This window comes from Phyllobates terribilis, unplaced genomic scaffold (genome assembly GCF_046119375.1).
Source record: "Phyllobates terribilis strain yellow unplaced genomic scaffold, ASM4611937v1 Scaffold_2__4_contigs__length_985480577, whole genome shotgun sequence".
Lineage (NCBI taxonomy): Eukaryota > Metazoa > Chordata > Amphibia > Anura > Dendrobatidae > Phyllobates > Phyllobates terribilis.
The window spans coordinates 824,947,091-824,972,931 of NW_027362762.1; the positions used below are offsets into that span (position 1 = coordinate 824,947,091).

The following is a 25,841-nucleotide window of genomic DNA, read 5'->3' on the forward strand; positions in this document are numbered from 1 at the left end:
GTTTCTTTGAAGCGCTTGATGGTTTTTGTAACTGCACTTGGGGACACTTTCAAAGTTTTCCCAATTTTTCGGACTGACTGACCTTCATTTCTTAAAGTAATGATGGCCACTCGTTTTTCTTTACTTAGCTGCTTTTTTCTTGCCATAATACAAATTCTAACAGTCTATTCTGTAGGACTATCAACTGTGTATCCACCAGACTTCTGCACAACACAACTGATGGTCCCAACCCCATTTATAAGGCAAGAAATCCCACTTATTAAACCTGACAGGGCACACCTGTGAAGTGAAAACCATTTCTGGTGACTACCTCTTGAAGCTCATCAAGAGAATGCCAAGAGTGTGCAAAGCAGTCATCAAAGCAAAAGGTGGCTACTTTGAAGAACCTAGAATATAAGACATATTTTCAGTTGTTTCACAGTTTTTTGTTAAGTATATAATTCCACATGTGTTAATTCATAGTTTTGATGCCTTCAGTGTGAATGTACAATTTTCATAGTCATGAAAATACAGAAAAATCTTTAAATGAGAAGGTGTGTCCAAACTTTTGGTCTGTACTGTAGATGAATATCCCCAGATCTGGGCAGCACTGCTGATTACGTGCCCGTATCCCTCACACCTCAGGAGTCGGGCAGTAATGAAGTTAAGGTGAGCACTTGATACTTACAGCTCATGTCTTGTTTATCTTCCCTACCAATAAATCTACGTTACGCTGACTCCGTGCATAATAAACTGATCCAGATACCAAGCTACAACATCATTCCAGCATTGTGACAGCAATTAAGTCCTGCGCGGTTTTATTTATTTTTTAAATAGTTTTTATTATGATACATATAGTACATGTAATGAGGCTGTGAGTTCTGGATACTGTGGTGTAGTAATGAGGCTGTGAGTACTGGATACTGTGGTCTAGTGGTGAGGCTGAGAGTCCCGGTTACCGTGGTGAGGCTGAGAGTCCCAGATACCTTGGTGAGGCTGTGAGTACTGGATACCGTGGTCTAGTGGTGAGGCTGAGAGTCCCGGTTACCGTGGTAAGGCTGAGAGTCCCAAATACCGTGGTGAGGCTGAGAGTCCCGGATACCGCGGTGAGGATGCGAGTCGCGGACACCATAGTCTAGCGGTGAGGATGCGAGTCGCGGACACCATAGTCTAGCGGTGAGGATGCGAGTCGCGGACACCATAGTCTAGCGGTGAGGATGCGAGTCGCGGACACCATAGTCTAGCGGTGAGGATGCGAGTCGCGGACACCATAGTCTAGCGGTGAGGATGCGAGTCGCGGACACCATAGTCTAGCGGTGAGGATGCGAGTCGCGGACACCATAGTCTAGCGGTGAGGATGCGAGTCGCGGACACCATAGTCTAGCGGTGAGGATGCGAGTCGCGGACACCATAGTCTAGCGGTGAGGATGCGAGTCGCGGACACCATAGTCTAGCGGTGAGGATGCGAGTCGCGGACACCGTGGCCTCATGTACTGCTGGCGTTGAGGTGAGGACTCATTATATATGAATGAATCTCCATTGCCATCTACTGGTCAGAAAAAAAACATACAAAAGTTGAGAAAAAACATATTCCTGATTCTGTTATCATATTTATATTGTGATTTTTTTCATAACACACCTGGTCTAGTTGTGAGGCTGTCAGTCCTCGATACCATGGTCTAGCGGTGAGGATGCCATTCCTGGATACCGTGGTCTAGTGGTGAGGATGCCATTCCTGCATATCGTGGTCTAGCGGTGAGGATGCCATTCCTGCATACCGTGGTCTAGCGGTGAGGATGCCATTCCTGCATACCGTGGTCTAGCGGTGAGGATGCCATTCCTGCATACCGTGGTCTAGCGGTGAGGCTAAGTGCGCTGGATATCGTGGCCTAGTGGTGAGGCTGAGAGCCCTGGAAGCCGTGGCCTAGCGGTGAGGCTGAGAGCCCTGGAGGCCGTGGCCTAGTGGTGAGGCTGAGAGCCCTGGATACCGTGGCCTAGCGATGAGGCTGAGAGTCCTGGATACCTCAGGTCTATTGGTGAGGATGCCATTCCTGGCTACCGTGGTCTAGCGGTGAGGATGCCATTCCTGGCTACCGTGGTCTAGCGGTGAGGATGCCATTCCTGGCTACCGTGGTCTAGCGGTGAGGATGCCATTCCTGGCTACCGTGGTCTAGCGGTGAGGATGCCATTCCTGGCTACCGTGGTCTAGCGGTGAGGATGCCATTCCTGGCTACCGTGGTCTAGCGGTGAGGATGCCATTCCTGGCTACCGTGGTCTAGCGGTGAGGATGCCATTCCTGGCTACCGTGGTCTAGCGGTGAGGATGCCATTCCTGGCTACCGTGGTCTAGCGGTGAGGATGCCATTCCTGGCTACCGTGGTCTAGCGGTGAGGATGCCATTCCTGGCTACCGTGGTCTAGCGGTGAGGATGTCAGTCCTGGGTACCGTGGTCTAGCGGTGAGGATGCCATTCCTGGGTACCGTGGTCTAGCGGTGAGGATGTCAGTCCTGGATACCGTGGTCTAGCGGTGAGGATGTCAGTCCTGGATACCGTGGTCTAGCGGTGAGGATGTCAGTCCTGGGTACTGTGGTCTAGCGGTGAGGATGTCAGTCCTGGATACCGTGGTCTAGCGGTGAGGATGTCAGTCCTGGATACCGTGGTCTAGCGGTGAGGATGTCAGTCCTGGATACCGTGGCCTCATGTACTGTTAGCGTTGAGGTGAGGACTCATTATATATGAATGAATCTCCATTGCCATCTACTGGTCAGAAAAAAAACATACAAAAGTTGAGAAAAAGCATATTCCTGCCTCTGTTCTCTGCTCATAGGTCGTTTATCACAGTTCATATTTACATTGTGACTTTTTCAGAACACACCTGAATGTAAGTCTCTAGAAGAAGATGGAAAGGACAAAGCATCAAACCAACTGTGTTTCACCAAGGAAGATGTGAAGCATATTGTACAGGAGAGGAATGAGCTGAAGACAAACCTGTTCTTGGTAAATGAGGAGTTGCAGTATTACCACAGGTAACTTATTCCTGCACCTGTATAATAAATCTGCTCTCCATTCATTCTCTATGGGAATGCCAGAGATGGCCCAGCGTTGTACTTGATTATCTCTGGAGAATGGAGAATGAACGGAGCCATGTTCTCGGGATCCATGGCTAATATCATAGCCGTAGAGAATTCACCGTATTGTATCGCTATATTAGAGGGACGCTGAGTGCCAGCCTATTTATGTGTTACGTGGTTGGCCATTTATCTGAACGTCCGGCATATACAGTAATACATTTTCCTGCAATAGTCACTATAAAAGAAACGTATTAAGCTGAATGAACTACTGGGAATAGCAACATTCTCATTACAGGACACCAGAATATGTTTATGTTTAAAAAAAGAATATTGCAGAAAAGTGACCAGACTTCTTGCTATGGCTGTATGTGAACATACTGTGTCTGCTGCTGCCCATTTATTGCTGCAGTTGTAGCAAGTGCCAAATGGACATTATTGCTATTGCCCACTGATTGTATTTGCATTTTTTGGTAATTTCTTTTATTCAAAGATTTCACAATTTACATTTCAGGAAAGGGGGGGGGCGTTTAGACTTTTTTCATGTTTTTTACACTTTTAATTAGTCCCCTTAGGGAACCTGATTCTCTGACTCGATTGTATGTGTGTGTGTATATTTAATATATTTACAGAGCGGGTGATGGACTTTGGAAGTAACTCCTTCCATTCCTGACATCTTAATTGCTGCTATTGACAGCGGAAGCTAAGAGGTTAAAGGGAATCTGTCACCAGGTTTTGCTACCCCATCAGAGAGCAGGATGATGTAGATACAGAGACCCTGATTCCTGCGATGTGTCACTTACTGGGCTGTTTTTTGTAGTTTTTAAAAAAATCACTGTTTTATCTGCTGCTGATCTGCAAGTTCTCTGAATACGGACCTCTGTATAACCACTGATTGACAGCTCTTTATGTTCACTGTGCATAGGCAGAAAGCTGCCAATCAGTGGTCGGGGGCAGGGTTATACAGATTTCATGAATATGGAGGACTACATGACAGCAGGTTTACTAATCATCTGATAATCTCCTGCTAATATAACTACAGCAAGCAGCCCTGTAAGTGACATGTCGCTAGAATCAGGGTCTCTGTCTCTACATTATGCTACATTAGCTGGCAAAATCCTAGTGACAGATTCCTTTTAAACTTGTGTTTAGAGCGAACTCCAATCGCAGCAGTTTCTCTTGGGATTCTGGCTGTGTGACATAAGTGGCTCTTGCACTGTGAGGATCAAGTTCAGATCCCGAGTCGGCTCCATTCAGTAAGTGCGCACATGTGTTTGTAAATATTTTGCAGATGTTGCTGAGGGGTTAATAGGTGGCCATGTTATGCAGATAATGAGAGTGCGGTACAAATGTGTGCCATCATGAAACGATCCTTGGTTTGGCACTTGCTTCATCCATATGAAGAGATATTTTAGAAGGTTGCACTTTGGTCTCCTGATAACAGATTTCCTTTGCTTTTTGCTACATAGGGAGCTGCTGAATGATGAGAGGATCCCCAGTCTTTTGTTGTGTGGTATGAAATCTGCCATCAGGAAGCAGAAGAAGAAAATCAAAGCCAAAATGTTGGGCATTATGGAGTCTCCCAGCAGCAGGTCGGCCTTTAGTTCTGTTATGATTGCAATATGTATAGCAATATTTGTGACGAGGCTTTAAAGGGAAGCTGTCATCACTAGCGATTCTATTTACCTGTAGATATAGGGTTAATCTGCTGGTAAATTGCCTTTAAACCCTGTGTATCCGGTTGACCTGAAGTGCAGCTACAGGCAAAAATGAATTTTTAATCGCAGTGTAAATTTCGTGTAATGGCTCCCCCCCCCCCCCCCCAAGTCATTAGTGCAGGGGAGTGATTACGTCACCACTCTGTATAATGGGTGCTCTGCTGTAAGCCCACCATGGCACTTTGAGTGACAGCTCGATTGGCACATACACGTTGCAGGCAGACTGTCACTCTAAGTGCTGAGGTTGTTATTACAGCCGTGCTCCTAGTGTACTGAATATACTGTTTTTATCGGTGTCAGGTTAACCTTAAAGGGAATCTGTCAGCAGGTTTTGGCTGCCTCATCTGAAAGCAGCCTGATATAGGCAAAGAGAAGCTGAATCCAACGATGTATCACTTAGATTACTGGGTGCAGTGGTTCTCGCAGAATCAGCCCTTTTACATTTAGAATGAAGCAGAGCTGAGGAATCTAACCCCGCCCACACCACATCTAACCCCGCCCACACCAGGCTCTCCATGTGTAAAGTCTATAGACAGTGAGGTGCTTATCACAGGAGGGGGAATTGCTGGACTAGTCCCGCAATGTTAATCTCTTATAGATAAATCCTTCACAGTTAGTAAACAGCACACACTTTGACAAGTGACACATCACTGAATTCTGTGTTTCAGCCTCTCTCTCCTGCTGTCTTCAGATTACATAGCAAAAATCTGCTGACAGATTCCCTTTAGAGGATGACATAACAAATCAATTATAGAGAATGCGGACATTGTAGGAGTATTCCTCAGAATGCACATTGTGTTGGTCACTTCAGTATAAGTGGTTGTTGCCATATTGTCGACTAAAACAAAATGGTAAAATTCTGATAATGTGGCATCTTCATTACTGTCAGGGTTGCCAGATTATTGGACTTTCTGTACTGTTGTGAAGAGCTACGTGTGCACTACTACACACTCCAGAACCCGCCAGTCTTCCACATGACTAACTAAGTGGTCCTCTTAAATGATCATGAGGTCAAGAGTATAGGGCTAAGCTAACCCCAGTGGGCTGCGAGACCCAATACAGCATCCATTTATTCGTATATACAGGGGTTTACTGTACTACAATGGGTCTTTCAAATGTTCTTTGTGAATTGATGGGACTTTATGAATAGAAATATAATGAGTTCAGCAGTGTCTATATGGAAAGCAGAGATTCTGGGTAATCATGTATTGTAGACTTAATTTTTAAAATGCTTCTTTTTGCTATTAGTTCTGTATTTGTACAGTCAGTGTAGGAGACTCGCTACTACCCCCAATGAGCAAAAAACAGCATTTATATACAGTACCTGAATGGCGTCAGTTGTGCTCAACGCCATAAGTTCACGCTGTGCAATGATGGAGAAGTCGAGCATGGCATCAGGTTCCATTCCGTTTATTACATCACAAAGCCTTCCCCATTATGTTGTATGTACAGTTGAAACCAGAAATTTACATACACTATATAAGGACACATATGCATGTTTTTCTCAATATCTGACATGAAATCAGAATAAACCATTCCTGTTTTAGGTCAATTAGGATTACCATAATGTTTAATATTTCCCAAGTGGCAGAATAATGAGAGAGAGAGAATGTTTTAAGGCATTTTTATTACTTACTGCAAAGTCAAAAGTTTACATACACTAAGATTACTATGCCTTTAAACAATTCTGGACTGCCCATATGATGATGTCATGTGTTTGGAAGCTTCTGATAGGTTTTTTGACGACATCTGAGTTAATTAGAGACACACCTATGGATGTATTTTAATGCATACCTGAAACACACTGCTTCTTTGTGTAGCATCATGGGAAAGTTTAAAGAAATCAGCCAAGATATCAGGAAAAGAATTGTGGACTTCCACAAGTCTGGCTCATCCTTGGGTACAATTTCAAGATACCTGAAGGTGCCTCGTTCATCTGTACAAACAATTATATGCAAGTACAAACAAGATGGGAATGTCCAGCCATCATACTGCTCAGGAAGGAGTCGGGTTCTGTGTCCCAGAGATGAACGTGCTTTGTTCCGACATGTGCATATCAACCCAAGGACAAAAGCAAAAACCTTGTGAAGATGATGGAGGAAGCTGGTAAGATTGTGTCGATATCCACAGTGAAATGAGTACTGTATCAACATGGGCTGAAAGGCCACTCTGCCAGGAAGAAGCCATTACTCCAAACGAAAGTTAAAAAATCCAGATTAATGTTTGCAAATGCACACAGGAACAAAGACCTTAATTTTTGGAGACATGTTCTGTGGTCTGATGAAACTAAAATTGAACTTTTTGGGCATAATGACCATCATTACGTTTTGAGGGAAAAATGGAGAAGCTTAGAAGCCTAAGAACACCATCCCAACTGTGAAACACAGAGGTGGCAGAATCATGTTGGGTTGTTTTGCTGCAGGAGGGACTGGTGCACTTCACAAAATAGATGGCATCATGAGAAAAGAAGATTATGTGGCAATACTGAAGCAATATCTCAAGACATCAGCCAGGAAGTTAAAGCTTGGTCGGAAATGGGTCTTCCAAATGGACAATGACCCGAAGCATACTGCCAAAATGGTAACAAAGTTCAGTTTAAGGGCAATGGTACCAAATACTAATGGAATGTATGTAAACTTTTGACTTTGCAGTAAGTAATAAAAATGCCTTAAAACATTCTCTCTCTCATTATTCTCGCATTTTGTAAACATTAAAAATTATGGTAATCCTAATTTACCTAAAACGGGAAAGGTTTATTCTGATTTCATGTCAGATACAGAGAAAAACATCATATGTGTCTTTTTATATAGTGTATGTAAATTTCTGGTTTCAACTGTGTATATGCCACTTGTGAAGGAAAAAAAGAAATGGAATCTGGTGATTTTCTCGTCTTCTTTCTCTGGTAAATTTGTCCTGCTGGTTTTTCCCTATATAATAGTAATACTGTCTTTGTATGTTTCTAATTGTTGCAGTGGTGATGAGAGCACATGGACACAGACAACAGCGACAGACTGTGTGGACGCCAAGACTCCAGACTCTAAAATCAAGAGTTTGTAAGTTTCCTTCTTTTAGTAATTTCTTCTATTTGTTCTTCCACCCATGGAATAGTCAAGTACTGAGAAGAGGGTGGTCCGAGTCCAGGCTGGATTCACACTTGCATAAAGAGATAATAGCAGGATTGCTGCTATCCTCTCCATTCAGTACAGCTGGGAGCAGGTCTACTGCATTTCACTTTTCAGTATTTTATCACTTATACATGTCTACTCATTGCTGTTTGTGGCGGCTGAGCTGTGTTTTGCAGCTTTGTCCCATTTAAATGAAAGCGAGTTGAATCTCCTACTAATCAAATCTTGAATCAATTAAAAAGAACTAGATAATTCCTTATGACGTGTATTTCCAATCTGAGAAGAAAATTGTCCACGGGGAAAAATTGTATAAAATAGGGTGATTAATGTTTAATCCTTTTTCATCCACCTTCAAGCTTCAGCATCACTGCTCCAGTGCTCCCCACCAATCACTGGCCTCAGTGGTGATTGTAGGATGGTTGCCATATAACCACTGAGACCAGTGTTTGACTGCAGCGGTCACGTGCAGGAAGTAAGCAGATCAACAGGAGCCAGAGGAGTGGTGGCACTGAAGCTAGCAGGGGACTAATGAAACAATACAGGGTACTTCTTTAGTTTTATGCCATTTTTTCCTCGATGGCAATATTCCTAAAATTCTGAAAATCCCTTCAAGCTGAAGCTTCATCCATGCAAAGTCTGGAAGTACCCAAGTACAATGCATCACTGGTTCTAAAATGTGACCATTAAAAATACAATATGGTTGATCGTTTGTTGTATCTATAATAAAAGATAAATCTTGAAGGAAGATATAGAGTCACATAATGGGACAAATGCTTACACAGATCATTTGGACTTTGCTGCACAAGGCTCCTAGAATAGCCAACAGTGCCGCTCCTGATTTATTCTTTATTCTGTTCTTTCCCAGGCTGAATGTGGATGATATGGGGGAGCACTCGCAGGGATATACAGGTTCCTGCTCTGTGCTTCCCAATGCTCTCAGCTGATTACAAGTTTATGGTGTCTATATACAGTCAGATGACCGAATATAGGCTACTATTGACAGAGAGGCGTTTGAGTAGTCAGTTGTAGTGTGATTGATCGTGGGATATCGTAGGATGGATTAGTTTTCACACTGAGATCAGATTTAAAAGATAAGGGCCAAGAAATATTATACTTTTATCTGTTCCCAAGCTTATAAGGAGGTGCCATGTGCGACAACTGCTATCTAAGAATTTGGCCTTAAAGGGGTTATCTGGGACTTATAATATTTTTGCGTATGGGGCTAAGAACTAATAGGCAGGTAAAAATATTTAAAGTCCTGGATAGCCCCTTTACAGAGAACCTTTCATTGGATCCTTTAATTTAAACTGAATGCCTTAGGCTGTGTGCACACGTAGCGTTTTTCAAGCGTTTATGCTGCGGAATTTCCGCAGCGTAAACGCTTGTTAAACGCTAGGTAATCCGCCCCCCATGGTCCCCAAGGGGATTCCGCATGTTCTATGCACATGCTGCGGATTTTTCCGCAGCGTTTATGCTGCGTACAAAAATCCGCAGCATGTCATTTAATTTTGCGGTAGCGCAGCGGAACTCCCGCCATTGACTTGCATTGAAACGCATAAAAACCGCGACTGTACATTTCTACAAGCGGCTTCTATGCGTTTCTATGTGCGGATGGTACCCAGTTCTGGAGGAGAGGAGACTCTCATCCAGACCTGGGTACCATTCTACCTGTAAAAAAAGAATAAAATAACAAATAAAGTTATATTCACCTGTCCGGCGGCTTCTCTCTGAATGCCGGCATCGCTTGAGGACCTGCGGTGACGTCACAGTCATATGACCGCAGGCCCTTCACCGCTCTGTCTCGCGATATGCCGGCAGCCGGGAACCAGACAGGAACGAGCGCTGCAGCCACGCCGGGGCCTCGGGGGTGAGTATAGCTTTATTTGTTTTAATTTTTCCGGTTCACACTGTATAAATCCATGCTGTTTGCATGGATTTATACAGTGTCACCTAGTTGTCAAGCACTTTCCAAGTGATGCTATCGCCTGGAAAGCGCTTGTCAATCTGCATGCAGAAACGCAAGTGAATCCGCATGTGGATCCGCATGTATTCTGCAGGAAAAACGCATGCACAATCTGCATGCGTTTTTTCTGCCAGGGAGATGCAGAAATGCTGCAGAAATTTTCTGCTTCATTTCTGCATCGTGGGCACATAGCCTTATGATGTTGCTGCTGCTCCATGTAATTCTGGAACAGTTTTTCTTTATTTTTTTCTGTCCCCTTGTGTGCCAAAGTAATGCCCACCAGTAATAAAGTTGCATATTTTCCCTGCAGCCAGCTGGGCATATACCACACAACGCCTCTGTGGGCTTTTGCTTTTTGTCCTATGACTCTAGGTAGGATTATGAAAATGAGATTGGTGGAGTTGTGACTTCAGGCAACCCAACTGTTAAGAAGATATCTGCTCTAAGCTATATATGTGGGGTGGAGCACGGCAGTCCTGCACATTGCTTAGGGCCCGGTGATGGGTGCTACTGTTTATATCCATGTCAAGTGAATGGTAGATAAAGTGCAGTTCTTGGCAGCAGTCATTAAGCAATGTACACGGACTCCATGCTTCACCCCGTACATCGCTTATATCAGCTGCTGCCAGAGCAGATCTAAGCTGATCGGTGTCGGGGCTGGGAGTCCGAATCCCACCAGTCTCATTTTAATGGTCATTCGTTGTTAAGTACCAGATGACTAGACACAAACTGACTAATGTCACAGAGTTTTTCTTCCACAGGTTTGGGATGTGGTATGGGAAACAGGAGGCTGAACCAGGCCCCTGGGAAATCATCAATGTGAAAGAAATCAACACCAGCGAGAAAGAAGATGGCAGTGCAGACAATGTCTGAAATAATGTACAAATGTCTTGTGAAAAAATCTGGTTCACTACCACATTGTACCGCCTGATGCCAATGGCTGATGTCAGGGGATGGTGCAGGCGTATCCGAGCAGCATAGCAGGCTACAACCTGGGCAAAATGTATATTAATTGTCCCATGAAAGGGAACACAATCTATTTTTCTAACGCTATTTTATTGGAAATCCTTTTTATAATATATTGCAATTTTAAATATATGTCTGTATACAGAGTGTTTGTTTTCTTTCAGCTGTAAATTCTTTGTAATGTATATCTGGATATTTTTTGTGTTTATTAATCTTAAAGCAATGGAAAATAAATTTTTCATGGTAATTTTTTACTATATGTCTCAGATTTCAAAGCAGTGAAATATTTTCCTTTTTTTTTCTATTAATTCATGTACACATTGTGCTAAGGTAGCTGAAACATGAGTTTAAGGGCTCGTTCAGACGGATGTTGATCTGAACTCGATAATAACCGGTGTGCCTGTGCACACAAAAGAAAAAAAAATCACAGCATGCACTAATCTGGTCCAATTTACGGACCAGGCCAGGCTAGTGCAGGTCAATAGCAGGCAGCTCCTTCATGCTATGCAGACGAGGACATGGGACTGCGGAAGTGACTGGCCTAAGTTTAAGTACGGCTATGTGATCCCGGCCTAAGACATGCTTGGGGCTCATTCACACAACTGTATTTTCAGTCCGAGTGCTGTCTGTGAAAAGTAATGGATAGCATTCGGACCACTATTATTTCATGGGGCAGTGCAGATGAGAGCTTTTTTTCACTGATTGAATCTGCATGCAGTACCATTCCATTAATAGCAGCAGACTACGCAGCGTCTATGGGGCCTGTACTTCTGGAGCACTCCTGGATGCCAATTCAGTTGAAAGCAATGATTGAACAGGGAGCCATCCGCTGCCTCCTCCATCATTCTCCCTTGTGCGTCTGAGCTCTGACGTGTCAGTGTAGTGGGCGCAATGACGTCAGTACATCACGCCCGCTTTGTCAAGCGGTACAGAGCTTCAGAAAACACTCTTCAAAGACTGGAAAACTGAGGGAACAAGGAGAGATGAATATATTTTTTTAAATCAATCAGTATATTGTGTGGGCTGTTTGGATGGCTATGTTGGTGGGAAGTGACAAGCCCAGGGGATGGGGGATGACTCGGTTACCCGGGCCTTCAACCTTAAGGAGGTCGCGGTGGTCGGCTCCCGGGCCCGTACTCTGGGGTCTCTCTTTAAAAAGGCGTTGATAGATGTTAAGTTTTATTAAAAAGTTTGTGACGCCACCTATGGTTTCTGATGATATTCACCAGCGCTGCGCAGTCCACTGAGGTCGGTGATAAGGCAGCTAGATGGTATGGCTCTCCACAGGTGGAGCTAGGCCTCAGGGCAGGGTACGGACGGGGTATGCAGGACGGAGAGACTCTGCCGAGTAAGAACAGGGACGGACACAATAGTCACTTCAGTACCTTTACTGATGGAAATTCAGGCACTCCCCGGAGCACTGTACGGTGAAGGGTGTATGTCCGGATCCTCCCCAATGAGCGGGTTTTGGGCCTCCTGCTTCTTGACTCTGCGTAGTAAGTTTCTGACCTGCCTGGAGCTAGGCCTAACTTTGTCTCTGTCCTGCGCTGGCTGACCTTGTGGTAGGGCCTTCTCTTGGAGTGCACGCTCCTGACCTACGGAGCCTATGTGTCTTCTGGCTCTGGTACGTATCAGCACTTTAGCGATCCTGGGACTTGTAGTTCTCCAGGGATTCCGGTTTATCTTACTGGGTCGTGGAGATCCCGGCAAGCTTCGGGCCCGGTAACTGCTTCTTCGGGGTGAGCTAGTTAAGCTCCTCTGCCCCCTATGAACTAACTCTCTCTACTCTTTCGCCTTCGGCCTACTCGGACCCTCAATAGGCTACTCACACTAACGGCAGCGTGCCGCTCTTCACCGATCTTATGGCGCCGGCACACCTAAAGCTCACCTCTCTGAGCTACACGGAGTCTTGATCTGGAAGCTCCACTGCAGGATAGCAATTGTAGGAGCTGGAACAGGCTTTTGTCCTCTGAGGTAACTCCTATCAGGCTGTACTGGACTCCCTGTTAAACCAGACTCTCACTTAGACTCTGAACCGACTGACTAACTGCTGCCTGGCTCCACCTTCCCTTTTATATCCCTAACAGGGCTCCCTCTGGTGGTCTGAGGTGGAAGGTGGAGATGTGTGAATGGTTATGGGGGCCTCTTGTGGAGGAATCCATCAATACACCCTTCCAGGATCTGTGATACCAAGCACAGCTGGGCTTCACAGAAGGAGCTCACTATTCTATATGGAGGGCCATAATACTGTTTGCAGGGCTATGTGGGGGCCATTATACTGTTTGAATCTCCATGTGTCTGACAGTGGCGTAAGTAGAGTTCGGTGGGGCCCGGTGCAAGATTTGGACCTGGGCCCCCCACCACACACACACACACCCCGCCCATTATGGGCCCTTGTAGCATTCTAAATCCTATAAGGACCTACAAATCCCCCCCCCTCATTATGTAGTAATGGCACCCATTGGATATATGTTTCCTATCCTGGTATATATGTCCCTTATCCTGTGGGTCCGAAGATGCTCATCTGGTTGAAGTTTGCGCTAGTGTCAGGGGGCCCCTCACCCCCACAGGCCCAGTCGCTGTCGTGACCTCTGCGACCGTGATCATTACTCCCCTGGTGGTGAACTATTATACTGTTTCGAAGGCTATGTGGCAGGCCATTATACTGTTTGGAGGGCTATGTGGCAGGCAACTATACTGTTTGAAAGCCTATGTGATGGGCTAGTATACTGTTTGGGGGGCATGGTGGGAGTGATTTACTGTTTAGAGGGTTATGTGTGGGTCCACTATACTATTTGGGGCAGGGCTGTGGAGTCGGAGTCGTTGAGTCGGTATAAAATGGATCAACTCTGACTCCTAAAATATATAATAAATTGAGTACAGTAGTTCAATGCAGTTTGTGGGGAATATTTTTTTCATAAGAATTTGGGAAAGTTATGAAATGTCCTATAAATGTCTGTCCTATTCCTGATCTAAGGGTCTAGACTTTTAGCTGAGATGAATCAGGGCTACAGTAAATTTATCACTTAAACATGAGCCGTGTATGAGGGAGTCGGAGTCGTGGAGTTGGTGTCATGGAAATTGAGGAGTCTAAGTCGGAGGTTTGGTTTACCGACTCCACAGCCTTACTGTATCTGATTTTTATGGATACATGGCATATCCATAATACTGTGACATAGGAAACTGTAATGCTCATGTAAATGACTAGCTGCTGCTGTAAAAAACAGATGGTGATAAAAATGACAAGTGAGATAAAGATCGTCCCACTTTTCTGAATGAAACTCTGAACGATTTTTTATAAGCTCATATGAGCCTTCCAATTGATGTTTCCTTACAGACAATGGACCTATAATCAACATTCAATCTGCCAGGAATATTTAGAGGTCCTTGGTTTTAGTGGATTAGTATAACAAACCAGCAATTTTATTCTTATACACAGCAGTCATTGCTTGATTATGTGGAAACCAAAAGAAACCTTATATCCAGGTTAACCCTGATAGAAGGTAGGAAGAAAAGAGATGGATCATTTGCTAACTGATCCCCTCTCCATGGCATGAGCATGCTCAGAATACTAAGAGGGCTGATTATTATGGCCCTCCTCACAAGCACTGAAGTAATTTGTTTAAAGGGAATCTGTCACCAGTTTTTCTCTATCCCATCTGAAAGCATCATGATATAGGGGCAGAGACCCTGATTTAATTGATGTCACTAAAAGGAGTGGTGATTTATTTGATGCAGATCCATCAGTTTTCTGAATGCTGAGCTCTGTATAACCCCGCCCACACCACTGATTGGCAGCTTTCTGTGTACACTGTGCATAGGCTGCAGAAAGCTACCATTCAGTTGTGGTGGCGGGGCTATACAGAGCTCATGAATATGGAGGACTACATGGCAGCAGGTTTACTAGTCCTCTAGTGGTAATCTCATGCAGTGATTTTATTAAAACTACAGCCAGCAGTCCAGTAAGTGATACGTCATTGGAATCAAGGTCCATGATTCTCTTTTAAAGGGGTTCTTTCATTCTAGCATACCTCTACTGTTAAAATTTGTTTATTAACAAGTGCAGCAGGATTGTTGGAATTGGTAAAGGGTTTTTTTTTCTCCCAAAACTATGGTCACTTCTAGTGTTGAGCTCGGGTCTCCGCCCTGCATGTTTGGCGCTCTTTACAGAGCCAATGAACATGCAGGGATTGCCAGCCAGTCACTGTAATGCCGCAGCCATGTTGGTTGTGGGCATTACAGTGATTGGCTGGCCGCACAGCATCACCTCGAGTATTTAAAACCGGGCGCCGCCATCTTGGACACAGATGGCCGGGATCAGCTAGTGTAGGGAAAGTGCTGCTGAGCTAGGGAGAGATTTATAGTGCGAAATAGGTAGTGTAGGGTCTCTAAAGCCTGCAAAATCAAACAAACAGTCCTTCTCAGGACTAATATCCATCCCAGATATCAGGCAGGCTGTATAGGAGACGCAGTGGTTATACCAGCAAACGCTGCATTACAGTCCTGTGTGCTGCTCCTGTTGCTGAAATTGCTGGACTTAGCTGCAGTTCTCGGGGGCCAGGAAAAATCCTTTTTTTTTCAACTAAATCCTCTTTTTTTTTTTTTTCTTCCTTCAGACTGTGCAAATACCTATCTTATTAACCTTTTGGTGTCCCCCCCCCCAAAAAAAAAAAAAAAAAAAGTGTGCCTGTGACAGTTCAGACGCAAATATATCTATTTAAAAAAGTCTGGTATACCCCAGTAAATTATAACTGTGGTTTTGCCATTCCACGGTAAAATATTTCTATTATCCTGCTTTTGGCATTTCTTGCTGTAAAGAAAAACAGTAATAGTGTCTTCCTGATTGTTCAGACACAAATATATCTGTTTAAAAGAGACTGGTGTAGGCCAGAGAAATAGAAGTGTGGTTTTGCAGTTCCACGGTTCAAACCTCTGTATTATCCACTTTTGGGCCATTTTTACCTAAAAAAAACAGTTTGAGTGTGTCGCTCACTGTTCAGCCACAAATATATCTATTTAAAATTGTCTGGTATACCCCAGTAAACAATAACTGTGGTTTTGCCATTCCACGGTAAAAAATCTCTATTATTCAGCTTTTGGTATTTTTTCCGTAAAAAAAACAGTAAGTTTCTCCGTGATTGTTTAAAAGAGTTGGGTGTAGGCCAGAGAAATAGAACTGTGGTTTTCCTCTTCCACGGTTCTAATCTCCTTTTTATTACCCTTTTTCCATTGATAGTGCGAGTGTAAGCTATTTTACTTCATTTACAATGGGCAAGGCGTGTGGCAAGGGACGAGGAACTGGACGTTCTGGTGATGGTGCGTGCAGAGGGGCAGTGGCCAAGGTGAAAATGTGCCACAACCAACAGCCACATCTTCTCACTCCCAGTTCTTGAACAAATTACTAGGGAAGCACAGAACAACACCAGTATTGCGAACTGATCAGTGTGAACAGGTTATTAATTGGATAGCAGATAATACTTCCAGTTACCTGGGAACCACCACCTCCGGTCTGTCTTCCACACGGTCAAATCTTAGTAGCCGTGAGTCTCGACCGCATACTCCTCCTCACCCTGATGCTCCTTCCTCCCACCATGCCGAGTGTCGTCAGACAGCAACTGATCCCACACTTGGACACTCTGAAGAGCTGTTCACTGGTCCATTTCCAGATTTTTACCCCTCGCCTGCTCCTCTTGAAGTGGTGGAAGAGGAGATCCCATGTAGCGATACCCAAATATTTGAACAGCCACTGCCACAGGAAGTCGACGCTGGCAATTTGTCACAAGAGGTGGATGATGACGAGACACAATTGCCAGGAAGTGAGGAGGATCGTGGTGCGCAAGTGGAAGAGTAGGAGGTGGTGGATGATCTAGTAACTGACCCAACGTGGCAGCAGGACATGCAGAGCGAGGCCAGCAGCACACAGGGTGAGGGAGGCAGAGTACCCCAACAGGCCAGAAGAAGCAGTGTGGTGGCCGCACACAGAAGGCAGGCAACAGTTCCCCGTAACACCAACACGAGGGACGTTGCCAGTACAACCTGTAGGTCTTCTAGAGTCTGGAATTTTTTAAAAGACTCTGCTGATAACCCCAAAAAGGCCATTTGTACCACCTGCCATGCCAGCATCAGCAGGGGTGACAAAACTACCAGCCTGACCACCACAAGCATGATCAGGCACATGGCAGCAAAGCACCCGACTTTATGGGGTGAACCCCAGGGTCCACGACCAGTGTCAGCGGGTGTCACCACTGCTTCTTCCGCTGTTGTGCGTGCAATAGAACCCCCTGTTGTGTGTGCAAGGAAATCCACTGTCCATACTGCATGTAAAGATGCCCCCTCCTCTCAGTCTTCACTTGTTATGGCAGTTTCTCAAGAAACAGCATCCACGTCCACGTCCCACGGCAGCGTTCAATTGTCCTTATCACAGACCTTTGAACGAAAGCGCAAATTCGCAGCCAACGCCCCACAAGCCACAGTCCTAAATTCGCACATTTCACGACTGCTTGCGTTGGAAATTCTACCTTTTAGGCTGGTGAAGACGGAATCCTTCCGCAATCTTATGGCGGTGGCCGTCCCTCGGTACTCGGTCCCCAGTCGACACTATTTTGCCTGGTGTGCCATCTCCGCACTACACAAGCACGTGTCCCAAAACATCGGCCGTGCCCTCAACAACGCAGTTACTGGGAGAGTCCACCTGACAACGGACACGTGGACAAGTGCTTGTGGCCAGGGACGGTACATCTCCCTGACGGCACACTGGGTAAACATAGTGGAAGCCGGGACCCAGTCGGACCTTGGGACGGAACACATCCTCCCCACACCGAGGATTGCGGGCCCTATGTCAGTCAGAGTTGCCCCCACAGTGTACAGCTCCTGCGCATCATCCTCCTCCTATGTTCAGCCTCCATCTTAGATATCACCACATCAGTTACAAGTTGGAAGCACTGCAGTACTGCCTCCGCCAAGCGGCAACAGGCTGTGCTGAAACTCATAAGCTTAGGTGAGAAACCTCACACTGCTTGTGAGTTGTGGACAGCTGTGAAAGAGCAGGCATATCTGTGACTGAGACCGCTGAACCTACATCCAGGCATGGTCGTGTGTGACAATGGCTCGTAACCTGGTGGCAGCTCTGAGGCGAGATCACACACGTACCATGCCTGGCTCATGTGCTTAACCTCGTGGTTCAGTGGTTTCTTAAATCGTACCCCGAGTTGCCAGATCTGCTCGTCAAAGTACGCCGCCTGTCAGCTCATTTTCGTAAGTCGGCTACAGCTTCCGCCGCCCTTGTTGTGTTGCAGCAGCGTTTGCAGCTTCCGTCACACCGACTGGTGTGTGATGTCCCCACACGTTGGAACTCTACCCTCCACATGTTGCAAAGGATTTGTGAGCAGAAGAGAGCAGTTGTGGAGTACCAGCTGCAACAAGACCGTCGATATTCAGGTCAGACTCCACACATAATACCTCAGGAGTGGACTTGGATGTCTGACATATGTACAATCTTGACAAACTTTGAGGAGTTCACCAAGATGGTGAGTGGCGATGACTCCATCATTAGCGTCCGCATTCCACTTGTCTGTCTTTTGCAACGCTCTCTGCAGAGAAGTAAAGAGGAGGCATTGCAGCCAGAGTATGATGAGATGGATCAAGAAGCCGTAGCGGGCGATTACACACAGCCCAGCCTCATCTCATCCCTGCATGCATTGGGGGACAATGAGGGAGAGGAGGAGGAAGAACAGGAGCTGGTATCATGCGCTGTAGACGGTAGTACATGTACAACTGTCATACCGTCGGTTCAGCGTGGGTGGCCTGAGGACATGGGGGAGGAGGAGGAGGAGGAGGAGAGCATGGTCAGTCGTCATCTTGGTGAGGACACTGAAGTCTTGCCCGTTACCAGTCTGGCACGCATGGCTGACTTTGTTACGCTGCCTTAATCGTGACCCTCGCGTTGTCAAAATGTTGGGTGACAGTCATTACTGGTTGGTGACACTTTTAGACCCCCGCTACAAGGAGAACTTTCACTCTCTTATTCCTGAGGTCAAGAGGTCTACAAAAATGGGGCAGTACCAGAAGGCCCTTGCTGCAGAACTGTTAAAAAAATTCCCATCTGAACACGCTAGCGGCAGAGGTCACAGTTCATTGCCCAACCAAGGCGTACAGGTGAAAGAGACGCAACTCCAATCCAGCAGAGGCAGGGGAACATTGTCAATGTTCTGGGACAGTTTTCTGAAACCCGCCCAGCTTACAGGCCCTAAGGCGTGGGGTACTCTCACAAGGAGTGGAAAGTTTCAAAAGATGGTGAGGGAGTACCTTGCCAACCGTACCAGCGTCCTCCGTGATTCCTCTGTGCCTTTTAATTATTGGGTATCCAAGCTGGACACTTGGAATGAACTCGCTCTGTACACCTTGGAGGTCCTGGCCTGCCCTGCCGCTAGCGTGTTATCGGAGCATGTTTTTAGTGCCGCTGGGGGAATTATAACTGATAAGCGCACTCGCCTGTCAACTGACAATGCTGACAAGCTGACCCTTATCAAAATGAACAAGGGCTGGATTGGGGCAGACTTCTCATAACCACCAAATGACAGCAGAGTAACATAAAGTCAAATCCACTGTGTTATTTCGGGAGGTGTATTCACATGCACCGCTTCACACCCACACATGGGTATACGCTTCCTCATTTCGGCTGTTTTATGCTCTTCTCCTTATCCTCAGCCTCCACCACCACTATACCACCAGGGTGACCGTGGTCCGTGTTGCCAGCATTGCAAGTTACTCCGTCCTAATTTTTGGCAGCTTTTGCTTGGAAGGCATAAGCAAAGACTATGGGAGACCCACTCCCCAATAATGAGAATATGTTTTTAAGATGCTGTACTGTATGGCTCTTGTAAGGGGCATTAAAACCATCTTGTTAAACCTCTCTGAACTCCACAGCTCTTTCAAGGGGCATTAAAACCGTCTGGTTAAGCTACTGCAACCTCCACGTCTCTTCCAAGGGGCATTAAAGCCGTCTTGTTAAGCTACTGCGACCTCCACCACTTTTCCAATGGGCATCAAAAAACCGTCTTGTTAAGCTACTGCAACCTCCACCACTTTTCCAAGGGGCATTAAAACCGTCTTGTTAAGCTACTGTGACCTCCACATCTCTTCCAAGGGGCATTAAAACCATCTTGTTAAGCTACTGCGACCTCCACCACTTTTCCAAGGGGCATTAAAACCATCTTGTTAAGCTACTGTGACCTCCACCTCTCTTCCAAGGGGCATTAAAACCGTCTTGTTAAGCTACTGCGACCTCCACGTCTCTTCCAAGGGGCATTAAAACCGTCTTGTTAAGCTACTGTGACCTCCACCACTTTTCCAAGGGGCATTAAAACCATCTTGTTAAGCTACTGTGACCTCCACGTCTCTTCCAAAGGGCATTAAAACCGTCTTAAGCTACTGCGACCTCCACCACTTTTTCAAGGGGCATTAAAACCATCTTGTTAAGCTACTGCAACCTCCATGTTTCTTTCAAGGGGCATTAAAACCGTCTTGTTAAGCTACTGCGGCCTCCACGTCTCTTCCAAGGGGTATTAAAACAGTCTTGTTAAGCTACTGCGACCTCCACGTGTCTTCCAAGGGGCATTAAAACTGTCTTGTTAAGCTACTGCGACCTCCACCAGTTTTCCATGGGGCATTAAAATCATCTTGTTAATCTACTGTGACCTCCATGTCTCTTCCAAGGGGCATTAAAACCGTCTTGTTAAGCTACTGCGACCTCCACCACTTTTCCAAGGGGCTTTAAAACCATCTTGTTAAGCTACTGTGATCTCCACAGCTCTTCCAAGGGGCATTAAAACTGTCTTGTTAAACCACTGGGGCATTGAAATGTTGTTTTTAATTACCTCTAAACTCCACGACTCTTCCAACGGGCATTGCATTTCCTCCTAATTTTAGTCCGCTTTTGCTTTTCAATGCAAAGGCGAAAACTAAGGGAGACCCACTCCCCAATAATGGGTAGAAGGTTTTTAGTACGCTGTAATCCACATCTGTTTCAAGGGGCATTGCAGTTCCTCATAATTTTTGGAAAGCCTTCCATTCATTGCTTAGGCCAACAGTGTACAGGAGACCCAGTTGCTATAAATGGAAAAAATGGTTTCGTTAAGGTCCTCTGACCTCCATGTCACTTCCAAGGGGCATTGGAGTGCCTCTAAATTTTTGGTAGGCATTGCTCTCACTGTATGCACTATAATTGTGTAGCCGAACCGCTCCTTTTGGTACAGAAACATATCCTACAAGACATGTGTGGTTGAGTGGCCTGATATTGATGTGAATGGTCCCTGTTCCTCCTGCTCTTTCTCCTTTGCCACCACCTCATCCATCATTTTTCACCTGAAGCTTTGTTTTAACGGGAGTCATAGAACTAGGATAGTAGCAGGAAAACATCCAGCAATCCTCGGAGGAGATAGGATATGCGCTAAAACGCTGACCACCTCAGGCCTAGCCGCTACTACATACATGCGCTTGCATTCCAAGAAAACAAAGCAGATGCTAACTTCTAACATCGTCATCATACTACTCACCTTGGCACTCTCAACTCCCCTGATGGAGAAGCCAGGGCCCACCGGAGGAGTCTGGTTCTCTGGTGGGCTCGTCCAATGCTGCCCTAAAGCAGGCCAGGCTAAGAAAAGTGCGGGGGAAGGTCACAGGAGAAATAGGGGCGGCTGGGGACCATTTATGGATACCTGGCCGCCGATGCAGCCATGACGTGGTGGCCAGATTCCGCCTCCACATGCCTAAAAGGCCCAATTTCAAGTGCAAGCAAGCAGTATGGTGTGGCAGGCTGCATACTTGCGCTTGCATTGCAAGGAATGGGAGAGGTACAATTGAACACTGCCCTGTGACAAGGACTTGAACGGGGATAGTTGCCAGTCTGCAACGACAGGTGCAGGGCGAGAGGCATCTTCACATGTGCCATGAACAGGGGGTTGGCATGCACACACTACAGCGGAAAATTCTGTCCTTCCCACTAAATGCACTGGGGAGGGCACAGATAATGTTTTGGTATGCGCGCTTAATCTTATGTATAAGGCGCACCGGGACAAATAGGGGCGGCTGGGGACCGAGCATGGACACCTGGCCGCCGACGCAGCCATGACATGGTGGCCGGCGTCTGCCTCCACAAGCCTAAAATGCCTCATTTCAAGTGCAAGCAAGCTAGCAGTATGGTATTGCAGCCTGCTGGTGGGTGGGTGGCAGGTTGCACACTTACGCTTGCATTCCAAGAAAACAAAGCAGATGCTAACTTCTATCATCGTCATCATACTACTCACCTTGGCACTCTCAACTTCCCTGATGGAGAAGCCAGGGCCCACCGGAGGAGTCTGGTTCTCTGGTGGGCTCGTCCAATGCTGCCCTAAAGCAGGCCAGGCTAAGAAAAGTGTGGGGGAACTTTCAAGGAGAAATAGGGGCGGCTGGGGACCGTTTATGGACACCCGGCCGCCCCCGGCAGCTGGGGACCGTGCGTGGACACCCGGCCGCCGGGCGGCTATGGACTGAGTATGGATACCTCGCTGCCGATGCAGCCATGAGGTAGTGGCCAGCTTCGGCCTCCTCCAAACTAAAAGGCCCCATTTCAAGTGCAAGCTAGCAGTATGATATTGCAGCCTGCGGGTGGGTGGTTGGATGCATATTTGCACTTGCATTGCAAGGAATGGGGGAGGTACAATTGAACACTGCCCTGGGACAAGGACTTGCACGGGGATAGTTGCAAGTCTGCATCTTCTGATGCGGCAAGGATCACTTCTGATGGGCACACTTTTAGGCAGTGACCTGGGTGTCAGAGATGCTTCCAGGGGTCTTCCCCATGCTGTCCCCATGTCTTTTCAGCACTGTATGCATGTGTCACACAGCACATGGCCAGATAAGGTTGTAAAATGTTAAAATGACATTTCCCGGTGAATGCATTTGTCACGGTTGAAAGCAATACAAAAGTGCAAAAACACCTAAAAAATGCTACTTGTGAACATAGCCCACGATGTGGAGGAGCATTTTTGTTTTTGGTTATTTATTTTACCTTATACACAAGTCTTTACCCTGGAAAGGAAATTCCTTAACATATTTCACAGGAAAACCATTTCAGTTTAGTTTTTGAACGTTTTATTGTGAGCCCGTAAAAGTGGCTTAATACCTCTGACCACGTTGTTGACAGCAATGACCTGGGGATCAGAAATGCTTCCTGGGGCGATCCCTATGCTGTCCCCATGTCTTTTGAGCACTGTCACGATCGTTTTGGGCATTTTTTAGGCTTTCTACAGACTGCCGGGGGTGCCGCCGCAAAAATGCTCGGGTCTCCCATAGACTAACATTGGGCTCGTTGCTCGGGTCGAGCATCCGGGTATAACGGTGAGCTCGGCCCGAGCTTCGAGCACCCGAGCATTTTAGTGCTCGCTCAACACTAGTAGTGAGTAGTGTTGAGCGAGTATGTTCTGTCCGAGTATGCTCGGGCCGAGCTCCGAGTATTTACAGCTGCTCGGTGTTATGTTTGAATCACTCCCATGTGCATGATTTGCAACAATTTGACAGCTTTATTACATGTGAGGAATGTGTAAGAAATCGACATTCCTCCCATGTAATAAAACTGTCAAACAGTCGCAAACCATGCACATGGGAGCGATTCAAGCATATCACCGAGCAGCTGTAAATACTCGGAGCTCGGCCCGAGCATACTCGGACAGAACATACTCGCTCCACACTAGTAGTGAGTCTTTACACCTCAATGGAACATTTAAAAGGACTTGAGGCAGTGAACTGGATACTAAACCAGAACAGTTTCCCACAATCGCAAACTTCATCTGGTTATGAATCTTCTCACATTGGTTTTAGGCTTCTTTCACACGTCCATGTCTCCGGTGCAAGTGGTGACAGTTTCCACACATACCGGAGACAGGGACACACACAGACCCATTCAAATGAATGGGACTGTGCATATCTCAGTGTGCTCCACACGGAGACAAGTCAATTTTTTTTGCGGATACACGATCCGCAAAACGTACCACACGGATGACATCCGTGTGTCATCCATGTGGCATGCACTGGCGCCTGGGAATGGCCCATGAATGGCCCTGAACCATGATGAGTGCAGTGTTCAGCACCGGCGCTTAGGAACAGCGCTACCTGTAGCGCTGATTCCCAGGCACCGTCCTCATGATCCTGATGCAGATGCAACACGTAAAACACACACGGGACACGGATATCTCTGGTAACGTTTTTTTCAGTACCGGAGATATACACAGAAGTGTGAAACCAGACTTAAATGAAAACTATTTTCTCTTCCAGGACAGATACTATAGCCAGAAGAGGGGTTCGGCAATGGAAGCGAATGTGGCCCCCCATACGCAAATGCATACGTGGCTTTCTTTGAAAATGAATTTTTATTTGACCATATGTTATTTCACAACCATGTTAGAACATGGTACAGATTTATTGAGGATATCATTTGCGTATGGGATGGGCCACTCGAGTCGCTCCTAACCTTTTTTGATGTCAAGAACAGTATTTGGCCTGAACTTAAATTTACAATGTCACACAGTTTCTGGGAAATTAATTTTCTGGATACTATATTAATTAAAAACACAAGAGGAGGCTTTGACATTGGTCTTTTTAGGAAGGATGCAGACAAAAATAGTATCTTACATTTTGAAAGTGCACATGCCTATACGCTAAAAAGAGCGATTCCTAAATCATCGTTCAAGAGAATTAGGAGAATTGTATCAGAACCATCTGTGTGTGAGAATAGATTGAGAGAAATGAAGACCAATTTTTTGAAGAGGGGTTATCCCTTACATTTGTTAAATAAAACTGGGAGAGACTCATTAGAGATAATTAAACCTTTGGGAGAAAACCAAATGAGAATCCCCTTTGGCAGAGAATATCACCCACCAACCTGAAAGTTGATCAATTAATCAAACATTGGCATACCTTACATCAAGCCTACACGGATATACTTGAGTTTAAAGACTTTCTATTGATTTCTAATAAGAGGTTACCCAACATTAAAAACAAATTAGTCCGTGGAGATATGGGTAATGAAATCAAGATATCAAAACAGAATTGTATGTCGGCTAAAAGGAATGGAACATATCCCTGTCTGAACTGCGCACAATGTTACAATATGACTAGAGGAGAAACCTTTAGCTACCCACGGACGGGACAGTCCTATAAAATTAATGGATATTTTACATGTATGTCCAGTAATGTAATCTATTTAATTAACTGTCCTTGCGGATACATTTAAGTTGGGGAGACAATGCAGCAAGTGGACACTCATATCAATAGACATAAATCGACAGTTTGATGTGGGGATATGTTACTGCCTCTTCCAAAACACTTCAAGGATAATAATCACACAACTGCACAGCTAAAATATCAGGTGATTGAAGAAGTAACTTCCTCTAGGAGAGGGGGTTATAGTAAAAAAGCTCTCCTTAAGAGAGAAGCATTTTGGATCCACAAATTAAATTATCCTATCCCCCAACGGATTGACTAAAGGAGTATGACATAAGTCGGATTACACAAGATTAGTTAACATGTTTTTCTTCATCCTTTTTTCAGTTAATTAAATGTATTTCTTTTCTTTTTTTTCCAACATCGGTCACACGTTGATCTGCAAACGTTTTCTACAAAAGTTTATGGGAATACTATTTCTGAATACAGAGCTGAAATATCTGTATGTCTATAGATAACTTGAAACCACATCTTCTATACCGTTAATAATATGGAATGTAAAGAATATGCAAATTATACATTTGAAATACAGAATAGCAATAAAAAAAAAAAAAATTAAGATTTTTTTTTTCCAAAGTTTTTTTTTTAAAAAAAAATAACAAAAAACAACTAAGATTTAAAACGAAATACTACAAATATCTTTACAATATAACTGAGCATTTTAAAAACCTCCCAGTGCAGTCACTCCACAATCAAATCAAATCATATCTGCAGCAGAATAAATTACCTGCAGTCCCAGAGGAAGCACTATTAGATTTAGAAAAATA

The 25,841-nt window shown here is 45.4% G+C and overlaps 1 protein-coding gene across 1 annotated transcript in view; it reads left to right on the forward strand.

The window, feature by feature from the left end:
• RILP (Rab interacting lysosomal protein) overlaps positions 1–11,020 on the forward strand; it is a 62,181-nt gene extending 51,161 nt beyond the window's left edge. The window contains exons 5-8 of the mRNA XM_073667731.1: positions 2,847–3,004; positions 4,516–4,638; positions 7,737–7,817; positions 10,614–11,020. Coding sequence (XP_073523832.1) covers positions 2,847–3,004; positions 4,516–4,638; positions 7,737–7,817; positions 10,614–10,725 — 474 coding nt within the window. The 3' untranslated portion in view covers positions 10,726–11,020. The remainder of the gene's footprint in view (positions 1–2,846; positions 3,005–4,515; positions 4,639–7,736; positions 7,818–10,613) is intronic.
• The last annotated feature ends 14,821 nt before the right edge of the window (positions 11,021–25,841 follow it).